The sequence below is a fragment of the Meriones unguiculatus genome, chromosome 3, assembly GCF_030254825.1.
Source record: "Meriones unguiculatus strain TT.TT164.6M chromosome 3, Bangor_MerUng_6.1, whole genome shotgun sequence".
NCBI lineage: Eukaryota > Metazoa > Chordata > Mammalia > Rodentia > Muridae > Meriones > Meriones unguiculatus.
In genome coordinates, this window is record NC_083351.1 from 180,756,972 (window position 1) to 180,768,737 (window position 11,766).

The following is an 11,766-nucleotide window of genomic DNA, read 5'->3' on the forward strand; positions in this document are numbered from 1 at the left end:
GTGAGGAGGGGCACACAAAGGTGGCAGATATGCCCCACCAGAAGCCCTCTGCCATGGAGTCCCACACCTGGGCATCATGTTTACAGATGCTCCAAACCATGTCTGTCTCCCTATAGCAGTAGGAATCTCTGAACCAGCTATGAAAATGGTGATGAAGAGGGCTGGAGAGGGACATAATTTGAACAGTGTCTGGCCTGGGATTCTAATACAATGAGAGACCCTGTTACAAAAATATGGGTTAGGCTATGGGTGTAGCTCAGTGGCTGAGTGCTTGCCTAATGTAGTTTTCTAAGCTCTGGGTTCAATCCCTAGCAGGCCTAGCATGTGCATTCACATACACACAAAGGACGACTAGCACCTATTTAAATTAAGAGCAATACAGATAAGGCACCCAAACCAGACAGGCATCCAAGCCATATTACATTTTTACTGTCTACTGATTATATTATCCCTGAGGACTTCAGAAAAATCAAAGGTCTGAATAAGGTCAGTGTCTCTACAAACACCTGACTAACCTCCTGGGTGTTAGTAATCCAGAAAGGAACAGATCCTAAGGAACACAGAATTGATACATATAATGTAGGTGTGCCCAAAGATTAGCAATTGCAGTGAGTCCTGGTCTACTGATGAATATAACTGTCTCATTCTGCTAATAAGATAACATGGAAATTTTTGGAAACCTAAAAATAGAAAAATCTCTCTACCCCACACACTGATTCCTTTTTTTAAAATTTATTCATTTATTGTGTATAATGTTTTCTATCTGCATGTATGCCTGCGTGCCAGAAGAAGGCACCAGATCTCATTATAGTTTTTTTTTGTGTGTGTGGGTTTTTTTTTAAATTATTATTATAGTTGTTTATGAGCCACCATATGGTTACTGTGAATTGAACTCAGGACCTGGAAGAGCAACCAGTGCTCTTAACCTCTGAGCTATCTCTCCAGCCCCCACACACTGCTTTCTTAAAGACTTAGCCAAGAACCCTAAGAAAGCAACATAGTTAAGGCCATTTAGAAGCACAGGCTTGGAAAGCAGACTGTTCGGGTTCAAATCGACCTACCACTTCATGGCTGAGCTCTGGTTCACTTCTTGCAAACTCAGAATGGTGTGCCCTCTCCGGAATTGAAGGCGTCTTCATGAATCACTCAGTACTGCCTTACACAGCCCTCTGCTTATCAGCTATTAGTACAAGAGGCAAGGCATGCAGGGAGCATGAAACTACTGGGGAGTTGCAGCAGAGGACTGAAGCGGGCGGAGTGTCTCCTTTGCCCTTCTGTAAACTTTGCAGGCTGCAATAACATGAGTCTTCTATCTATAGCCTGTTTTCAGGGTCTTATTATTTTCTACACAGTAAGATAACAGGACTTAGGGGTCATCAATAAAACTGGAATAAAGTTTTGTAGAAAAGCTTGGAGCAGGAAGAGGAAACTACACATCCCCTTCTATCTCTACCTTCCTAACACATCACTCACGAACTATCCGAAAGCCTGGGTAAAACCCAGCTAAGGAGTCTCTTTGAAACTTGATTCCAGGTGTTGTAGCTTCCACAGCTGATGGCTCTGTCCCTGGATTTTATGGTGAAAATAGAGCATGGTGCAAAAGTACCCAGACTGGCTGTCAGATGGGTTCCTGCTGCAAGAGTTCTTACACAAGTCCCAAGCAGAATAGAACGCCTTTCCTGTTAGAGCTGTTTCCCTCACTGTGTGAAGACTTCCTCTAAGTGGATTTGACTCTCACAGTGTCTTCATTAGAATCCAATCTCCATGAGGCAGGGATCTTAGTCTTGTTTGGTTTTTTGACATTTTGAGACAGGGTTTCACTCTGTAGCCCAGACTAGGCTCCAGCTCATGAGACTCCACCTCAGCCTCCCAAGTGCTAGATTACAGCTGGGAGCTGTTGCTCGAAGCACGGTCAGCAGTCACCAAATACTGAATAGATGAGCTAAGTGAATGTCCAAGGGATCAACTGCAAGTGTTCTGGGTTTGGGGTTTTTGTAAAGGCAAGGAGATGACATCACTCAGTAATGGTTAATTGGCAGAGGTAGGGCTTAGCAGGGCTACTACTTAAGGATGTCTCCCATTTTTCCAAAAATATATTTATTTTTAAAAACAAAAATCAGGTAAGCTTTCCGCAGTTCAATTTTCCAGGGAAAAGCCAGAATTTGGCTTCCAGCTTATTAGAAAGGTTGAACAGCAATGATTTCACACAGAAGTTATTTCTCCCTACAGGAGAGAGAAAGCATTCTCCTTGGTTGTACACACTTAATTCTCTAAATCTGGTTATATTTCTACCATCATTGTATTCTGTCCCAGAGGTCTGGCATGCAAGAGAATTCATCTCTAAAACTCAAAGTTTCCAAACTGAGATGTGCGGTTGTTAGGCTTGAGTTGGGGTTTATAACCAATTCGATCATTAATCATCTGTTCCCGGCTCTTGGGGTCACTGCTGAGCCCAGCAGCTCCTTCTCCATCACTTGTTCCTACACCTTCCACATCTTCCTTCTGTTTCTTACGGGTCTGAAAGGATTAAAATAAATAAATAAATAAACAAACCAACAAATAAATCAGGATTTAGCACAACATTCTTTCAACCAGCAAATGTTTAGCTAGCATTTACCTGTACTAGGTATTGGGTAAGAGCCAGGGTTAGGGGCCAATAAACAACAAGCTGCAAGTTTAGGATGATTATAAGGATACAGACGTGCAACTTTAGATGTAACCCTACGTCACAGTCTAGAAGGCAAATGGACATGCAAACCTTTACTTATAGCCTAGAGGGCTCAGGGTTATAATGGGAATGCCCACGATGTCAAAAAAACACAAAAAAAGGGGGTGAGGAATTTAGAGTACGGAACAAAGGTCCAGCAAGAAGCTGCAATTGGAGATAGCAGATATGGGCAACTAAGGTACTTCAGCAAATTATTACTAATGAGAACAAGTGAAAAATGACATGACTCTTAGTCGCCAAAACCCACAACCTGACTGACTGGCTCCACACAACTACAGTTAATACAAGGAGAGATTTTGCTATCTTCTCAATAGGTCTGAGTTGGGGGGCTTCCATCTCCCTTTCAAATTAATTATCTACTTATTGGTGACTTTAGGAATTAAATCCAAGGCCTCATGAATGGCAGGCAAGCAATCTACCACCAAACTATATCCCAGCTCCTGGTTTGGTTTTGGTTTGAATTTTTTTTTTAATTTCCTATTTATTCTTGGTACTACTACTGCAACTCACTAAGTAATAATTCTAATGGAGAAAAAGAAAATCTACAGACAGGAGGTGGTAGAGCACGCCTTTAATCCCAACACTTAGGAGGCAGAGGCAGGTGGATGAAGCCAGCCTGGTCTCCCAGATTTACAGGACAGCAAGGGCTACACAGAGAAACACTGTCTCCAAAAAACAAAGAAAAAAAAATTTTTTTAAACCTTCCTGTTATAGGTGTTACTCCCTCTGATTTCCTAGAGTTTCTTTAAGGCATTTGGCTTGACTGTCCCTAAGTAACCTATAGTTCTCTTGACGACTGTCTTTCCTAAGAATGGAAGTCCTTCTCTGTGTGTTTAGAACGTTCCTCCTTGCCAGGTGTGGTGGCGGGAAAGCAGCAGCAGGCAGGTCTCTGAGTTGGAGTCCAGGCTGGTCTATAGAGCAAGTTCCAAGACAGCCAGCACTATACAGAGAAATCCTGTCTTTAAAAGCCAAACAAAACAGAACTCTGTTACTGGACTATTTTTCAAGGCCTGCCTGGGCTACATGGTGAAGCCTTATCTCCAAAAGAATGAAGCTACATCTCCACCACCATCTATCTGCCTGCATTTCCTTAACTAAAACAGCCTAGTTCTTGGGTCTATGATTTCCAAAGCCATGACAGGTCTAATCACGACTGTAATAATGCCATTGCCAAATTCCCTTCATTGTAGCCACCATACCATATTTAGCTGAACATTGTGGAGCACAAATACCCTCACACAATTAATATACATAATAATAAATAAAATTGCGTGGGTGTATTGAACTTCCTGTTACTCTCGAGTTAGCCAACACTACAAAGAAGTAACATAAGAAGTTTACCCCAAAAACCTTTATGAAAACCACTTCAAAGAAGCAAAGGAATCTCTCAGGATACTCAGCTGGAATGAAGTCATTAAAAAGTTGTGTGCTACGAACAACCACAACCTGTTCGGGTACCTAGACTTACGGAGGTGGAAACAACGTCAGTAAAATTAGAATGCCAGGGGGTGGAGTGGCAAGATGACTCAACAGCTAAGAACGAGCATCCGCTGCTCTTGCAAAGAGCCCAGACTTAGTTCCCAGCACCCACACGGCTGCTTACAACTATTCCAAGGGTTCTGACACCCTCTTCCGGCCTCCCACGGAGGCTGCATACACACAGTACAGATACATGTATGTAGTCAGAACATTCCTAAAGATTTTTTAAAATAAAGACCAGAGCCAGTCACAGGAGTGCACAATTATAATGTTAGTACTTGAGAGACAAGGCCAAGAGAAGATGGAAAGCCTGGGCTACAAAACTAAACAAGGAAGGGAGGGACAGAGGAAGAGCCACCTTTTCTACTTTTTCATTTTAATTCATTGCAAGAATGTCCCTCCTTCCTAAGCTGATTGAAAAGACACCAAACCCACTACCTTTAGTGGAAAGGCCAACTCAACAATTAGCTGACTCTGCAGAGTCAAAGTCCATTATGCCAGCATTTTATGATTCCTTACACTAACGTTTAAACCACACTTTTGAAACTCATCCTTTTAGACCTGATGATGCATGCCCATAATCCCAGCACTCAGGAATCTGAGGCAGAAGGTCACAATGAGTTCCAGACCACTTTGGGCCAGTGAGACCCTATCTCAAACACAAACAAAACCTTAGTAATATACTACCAATATGACTTGTTACAAAGCAAAAAAATTGTGGACTAGCAAGATCACTCAGTAAGTAAAGGCACTTCCTGACAAGCCTTTGAGTCTGACTTCAATCCCAAGAATAAACACGCTGAAAGAAGAGAAATAATTCCTATGTGATATGTTGTAGCTGACACATGCTCCAAGAGGACACTGATATTCTCTCTCTCTCTCTCTCTCTCTCTCTGTCTTTCTCTGTCTCTGTCTCTGTCTCACACACACACTCACACACATACACAACAAAAGCCAATGACACTTTGGGGACACTGTAGTTGCTAGGATGAAGAGCAAGAAAAACCTACATTATCAATCTTCATATGAACAATGAAGCCATTCACATTCTGGGAACACGCAGATATAAAGCCCCTGTCACATAAAGCACCTCCCAGAGTGACAGACACACAGGCTCATAGCGAGCCCTCTGGGAAGAGCCCAGAGCTTAATATACCATCCAACCTTCAAAGAGCATCCTGCCCAGCTCAAGAGAAGAACAACAGAAAGCAGTGGCACCCAGGAGACGTCAGCACAGGATGGTAAGCGACTTAACCCCACTAGGGGCTAGAAGGGCCAAGATGGGGAGGAATTAGCCTGATGAAGGGATAGAGCACATCAGGCAAAGGCAACAGTGTACCTAGCACTGAGATGAAAGATAACTTGACAGATAAAGTGGAGAGACAGTAAGGACCTGGTCACAAAGGACCTCATGTACCATGCTTAGGAATTTGGACTTTTTCCTGAAGGCATTGAAGAACTTTTCTTTTTTTTTTTTTCCAGACAGGGTTTCTTTGTGAACAGCCCTGGAACTTGCTCTATAGACCAAGCTGGCCTCAAATTCACAGAGCTCTGTAATAGAAGTTGTGGTTTCTTTAAAAACTCAGTTATGTTATATAAATATGTTTTTGTTTTAATCCCAAGTGTGGGATTTTAGTTTGTCCATAGCTGGTAACTGCTTCCTGTAAGGCGTGGTCTTTGCCAGACTCTCTTGTGGCAGAGAGGGGCGTGGTCTAGGACTCTGAGGGCTATAAACAGGAGAGCCCTGAAAGAGAAAGTGTGGCAATTTGGAGAGACCAGAGAAGGACCATGCTTTGGGGCGCAGCAGCTTGGAGGAGAGAGACGGAGGAGACTGCTTGCTGAGCTTGCTGTTGACAGATTGGTATAGCCCCCAAAATAACCCATTGACCCTAAAAAGTCAGGAAAAGTAAAGGGATCTGGGCCCCCTCTCTTACCTACGGTTAAAGGGTTGGTGGAAGGGAGGGAGAGGCCTTAACTCCCCAAACATAAAAGAGTTTAAAAATGCACTTCCTACCTCTGGCTCTAAGGAATTTATTCTTATTAATGGATAACTATTATAAAAAAAGGACAGAGGGGAAAGTGAGAGACATTACCCTTAGACCACTTCCTGCTGATTAGGGGTGTTGAGTTCCTTGAGGCAGATTTAATCTTTGCCTTCAGGATAACTAACTTTCTTGGGTTTTTTTTTTCTTTCCACATGACTACTTAACAAACTTTCGACCAACAACCTGCAGCCTACCAAGAGCCCCCTAATTCTCCAGGCCCTAGCATTTATATACCCTCTGAAAAGTCCCCAGAACTCCAAATGTCACACAATCACAGAGACTGCCAACAGCTGGCAAAATCATGTCCCTGCTAGAGCATGAGGCAAATCATAGTCAGCTGCTGTGGACAAGCTGAAGCAGCCCCATATCCCACACCTGGGATTAAAACAAAAACATATACTATTTCTGTGTTTTGAAAGAAACTAAAATTTTCACTACAGGGGGGAAAAATAATGGTTACTCCAGGTTATGACAAATGCTAATGGGCTGGGATGTTGCTCAGTTGGTAGAATGTTTGTCTGGCAAGCACAAAACTGAGACTAGATAAATCACAGGCCTAGGAAAAGCCTAAGACAATTCTACTAAAGGAACATTATACAAAATGAACTCAGTGGTACTTCTGTGGACTTTTTGTTTCTGGGTTGGAGGATTTGTTTTGTTTGTGAAAGAGAAAAGGAATGTAAAGTTGGGAGGGTAAGGAGGTAGGAGGGACCTGGGCGGAATGTGGTTGGAGAATCGTGATCAAAGCATATGAAAAACTAATCAATAAATAAAATAGCACTATAAATAGGATCGTTTACTGTTGTTTCAGGCCAGCATGCTCTCTGCTGTGACAGTTACAGGAAATTCATTTTTGTTTTGAGATGTCTATGAAGCATCCAAATAGATTTCAAAGAAGCTGCGGGTGGAATCTGAGGTTCAGAAGGTAATTTGTCTGAAATATTCCCTGAGAATCAGAAAGTGAATTAATACCTCCAAGTCCTTTCGAATGCTCTCAAACTCTTCAATGTCATCGAGCTTGAGCTCCAGGCGTGTTGGTTTTCGTCGCAGCATACTGAAATCAACACTAGGAGCCAGATCCAACGAGCTATGGGCTGCTTAAAATGGCAAAAATGGAAAAGCTTTGGGTGCGAAGTCTCAGCTACAAATAGCTGAATCTGTAAATACAAACAATAAAATGAATGGGACATTAATTCATTTATGGCTTCAAAATCTTTTTGGGGGGAATGGGGGTTGAGACAGGGTTTCTCTGTGTAGCCTTGGCTTTCCTGGACTCTCTTTGTAGATTAGGCTGGCCTTGAACTACAGCAATCTGCCTGCCTCTGCCTCCCTGAGGATTAAAGGCATCAGCCACCAAGCCCGGCTCCAGCTTCAAAATCTTTAGGCATCTTTTATTGCTGGAGCTAAGAGCTGGTTAAGAGCATACACTGCTCTTGCAGAGGACACAAGTTCAATCGCCAGCTCACCACTATCTGTAACTCCAGCAGATGTCTATGGCTCTTGCATATCTGCACTCACGTACCTGCACATACAAAGTTAAAAATAAAATAAAATCTTTTAAAACAAAACCCAGCAAGTTGCCAGCAGAGAATGTAGGCAGCAATCCTCTTTTTTTTTTTAAACACTTTTTGAAATCCTTTGTTCAAAATCTCGGGGATACCACTGATAAAACAGCACAGAAGCTATTCCCTATCCAGAGTTTTGAGGTCAGAAACCAAGCTTGGGGCCCCAGACTCAGGTACTGAGACCCTTCCAGCTGCGGGTTCCCAATCAAGACACCCCACAATCACTTTCATCTTGTGCTGCAATACCCTCCAAAGACATGCACTAGCTAAAAGAAACCAGCTGAGTGCAATGCACATGACTACAGTCTCAACTTCTTGGGATAACTTGGACCCAGAACTTAAAGGATAGCCAGAGAAACTCTGGGAGACCCTGTCTCAAAAAAAAAAAAAAAAACCAGACAAGAAACAAAAGGGACAAAGTGACAAAGTTAGGAGTTAAGGAGATGACTGAGCAAGGACACTTCCTGCCCAGGCCTGTGGATCTGACTTCAAATCCCCAACACCCACATAAAAAGCCAGGTGGTGGTAGCCATGCCTTTAATCCCCAGCACAGAGGCAGTCTGTGCTGCTGTGAGTTCAAGGTCAGCCTAGTCTACAGACAATAGTTCCCTGTCTCAAAATACAAAAAACAATAATAAGAAAAAGTGAGGCATGGTCTTATGGGGGCCTGTAACCCCTGAGCTATGGAGGAATGGAAGAGTTCTGGGTTGGGGGTTTGCTAGCTATCAGCCTGGCTCTGGAGATATCCTGTCTCAAGGAGTAAGACAGAGGGGCATAGAGCACAACACCCAACAAACATCCTCTAGCCTCAAGGTATACACGCATGTGTACATATCACACTCGCTCACGCGAGTGTAGTTAGCGGAAAATGAACAACCCAAAGTTCAATCTGCTTTCTATAAACATCATCAGAGACTGTGACTATTCCTGGATGCTAAAATCAGCTGGCTTAAATCTTGTGAAAACTAAACTTACCAATTCACAGGATTATCTGCAGGATCTAAGCAGTCCTAAATGAGTATGTCAATCATTAATCAGATGCTTCCTGTGCAGAGCTGTAAGAGTTTAAAGTCACTGTTGCAATCTGTGAGGAAAACAGAAAACAGACTATGCTATCTAGTGTAAAAACAGAACTGTGAGGAGGGTCCTTCAACAGCACTACATAAATATTTAGCCCAGGCTGGGCTGCACATAAGTAGCTAGGGCTCTCAACTCTCTGTGAAAAAGGGTGTCTTAGTGAATTTGAAGGGTAGGCAGACAACCAGTAAGGCCACAGAAGTTCAAAATCATTTCATATGGAGAAGGAATGCTTGTGTTAACAAAGCCCATGTTTGATTTAGAACCCCAAGCTGGCAGCACTCCGGAGAGTGGGCCCTGTACCTCACCTGGGCAGTAGAGCAGTAGAGCTGGCCTGAGTGGTAAAGGCATGCGTGAGCCAGCCCCAAGAACATGAGAACAGGAGAGCTGATCCTGCCCCTTGACTGCAGTGGAGGTGGGTGTCGGGAGTTAGTCTGTTAATGGTATCTTTTTAATAGGATGGACCAGCTGGAGCAGTGTTGGAGAGCTCACCCCGGTTAGTACGGTTAGTACGGATGGAGGAGAGCTGGCAGGCTGACTAACTCAGCTATCTCCCAGGCACAGATCCAGGGCTTTGAGTTGGTCCACCCCATCATCTACCCCATCTATGATCTTCTAGAGTTGGCAAAAGGGCCCGTTCTACAGATCCGAAGCGGCAGAATCTCCATGACACAGAGCAACAAGGGGATATCTTCGAGCAGTCCCAGTGAGGATCCAGTATAGTGCAGCAGAAGCCAGAGGCCTTAAAACAGACCCATGACTCATTGCAGTGAGCATTTGCAAGTAAAGAGGTGCAGCAAAAAAGAGTGTAGTGAGTGACACATTACAGCTTCCACAACAATTTTATCTTATTTTATTTTGGGGGAGAGGTTGCAAGGGCAGAGAGTGGATACAACGGGACAGGGAGATGAGTGGGATCACAATGCATGGTGTGAAATTCACAAAGAATGGATCATTCTCCTGGACACCAGGGTAATGAGGCCGATCTGGAATTTCCCGAGTTCCCCTCGCGAACCACCCCTCGCCCCATTCCTGCCCCATTCACCACGTGGGTACCGGAGATGGGTCCCAGGCTTGGCGGCAGGCTCGCGTGGTCAAGCAGCCCGGATGTTATTCTCACATTCATAGATGAGTGTTGCCATCAGCCTTGGTTTGAGAAGCTCTGTGGGGGGGGACTGGTAAACTTACACAGAATCGGGCCACCAGAGCAAGACCCGCACACCACTGGGCTCCTCCACCTTCCCTCAAGGGCAGTGAGGGGCTCGGATGGCCCTGCCCCTCCCTGGAGATCTACTGACAGTTGCTGGGAGAGGGCGTTCTTCAGCGGTGTAGCCACTGGCAGGTAAATTGGCCCCTTCAAGGAAATAACCCAAACCCAGCCAGGCTTTCGCCAACAACCTTAGATAAATGTCATGGGCCAGAAGGAAAAAGATGTGAAAGTACGGAGGGGTCCGATGGGAAGGGGAAGGGATAACGGAAAAGGGGGGGAAATATGATCAAAGTACATTCTACATGTGTGTATGTGCGTGAAATTATAGAATAAAAAATATGATGAAAAAAAGAAATTCACAAAGGATCAATACATTTTTTTAAAAAATACTAAGCTGAGCTTAGTACCTGTTGCAGGTATCATCTTTCTATCTTCCACAGTATCCATAATTATCAGACAGCAAGTATTGGAGTAAACTGAGCCATCCAAATAGAAAAAGTGAAATACCTTTTCTTTCGTTCTAGGTTCTTCTATTGGTTTTTTTTCCACTTTAGTAACTTTAAAACTTTTTTGCTTTTTTTTAAAAATTATTGTATTTAGTTATTTATTGGCATTTCAAATGGTTTATTCTAAATCAGACACTACCGTCCACCAGATCCCTAAGCACAGAAATAGAAGCGAATTGGGAAATGAAGAAACACTTAGTACACTTAGAAACACTAGTGTACAACGGAAAGCCTCACCACTAGAGAGCAACGCTGAGTACAGGTTACAAGCGCGGCTCTCCTCCACCCGACACATGAGTTCTACTTCTCTATGGCTCCAGAAGGATGGACTACCTTCTTTTCTCACCAGAAGTTATTTTCTGGTCTGTTGTCACGTGACTTGAATGACTGAAAGAGAGTCAGTTCCTAGGGCACAACGTGGCATTTGGTAAGGACTCGAAGAGAAGTGCTCCTCTCATTGTAGTTCTTCGGGGAAGGGCTTTAAGAGTGGAAGAATGTCTGCTCAGCTCAGCAAACACAAATATTCTGGCAATCCCCACAATTTTCACGTAAGAATACAAACTTTATCTCTGATGGCCTAGCAAGAGCTGCTGGTATGCACTCTACCTGGCGCCTCCCTGGGCGCTTTATTTCAAAGAGCAGGCTGTAGACAAGAAAACCAGCCAGCCAGGCCGCAGCTCCTCCACCACGTCAGTACGTTAGCCTCAGAAGGCTCTTCGAGTGTAACGTCCTCTTGAAGCCCAAATTCACAACGAAGCCACCCTGTCACGAGGAGCCCCGGGAGGACCTCCGTCCCAGCTCCAAAGCTGCACTAGTTTAGGGAGAGATTTTCACGGCAACACAGCCCTCGGCTTCGAAACGGAAGAGGGCCTCCGGGAGAGCAGCGACCCTCAGTTCAGGGCCTCCGGGAGAGCAGCGACCCTCGGTTCGCTCCAGATTACAGTCGCGATCCGCGAACCTACCTCTTTTCAGGCCTCTGTGGCTTCCTAGAAGCTCAACTCCCACCACGACGCCATTGCTGCGCGGACCGAACTACACTTCCCAGGCTGCTCTGCCCCTCTCTTCCCACACCACTCTTCTCCCGAGAGCTTGTGCCTGACGCTCCGTGAGACCACGGCCCTGGACGCCAGCCGACCCTTGGCAACTACGACTCCCA

The 11,766-nt window shown here is 44.4% G+C and overlaps 1 protein-coding gene across 6 annotated transcripts; it reads right to left on the reverse strand.

Moving 5' to 3' along the window:
• Nucleotides 1-2,080: 2,080 nt before the first annotated feature.
• On the reverse strand, nucleotides 2,081-11,723 carry Cdc26 (cell division cycle 26). Of its 6 annotated transcripts, none has more exons than XM_021648843.2 (5): nucleotides 11,573-11,698; nucleotides 9,951-10,056; nucleotides 8,793-8,901; nucleotides 7,225-7,409; nucleotides 2,081-2,517 (listed from the first exon to the last, which is right to left on the reverse strand). In XM_021648843.2, exons 4-5 carry the CDS (start codon nucleotides 7,303-7,305, stop codon nucleotides 2,341-2,343), a joined length of 258 nt encoding a protein of 85 aa, XP_021504518.1. In that variant the 5' UTR covers nucleotides 7,306-7,409; nucleotides 8,793-8,901; nucleotides 9,951-10,056; nucleotides 11,573-11,698; the 3' UTR covers nucleotides 2,081-2,340. The 6 variants fall into 6 exon arrangements, with proteins under 6 accessions (XP_021504518.1, XP_021504516.1, XP_060237144.1 ...); XM_021648841.2 differs by lacking the exon at nucleotides 11,573-11,698 and adding an exon at nucleotides 10,944-11,557; XM_060381161.1 differs by lacking the exon at nucleotides 11,573-11,698 and adding an exon at nucleotides 10,944-11,557 and having other exon boundaries at nucleotides 9,940-10,056.
• Between the last annotated feature and the right edge of the window lie 43 nt (nucleotides 11,724-11,766).

Coding starts and splice junctions, on each gene's coding strand:
- Cdc26 (XM_021648839.2), bottom strand. CDS start 7,305: ATGCTGCGACGAAAACCAACACGCCTGGAGCTCAAGCTCGATGACATT. Junction 2,518..7,224: donor GCATTCGAAAGGACTTGGAG/GTATTAATTCAC, acceptor TAATCCTTTCAG/ACCCGTAAGAAACAGAAGGA.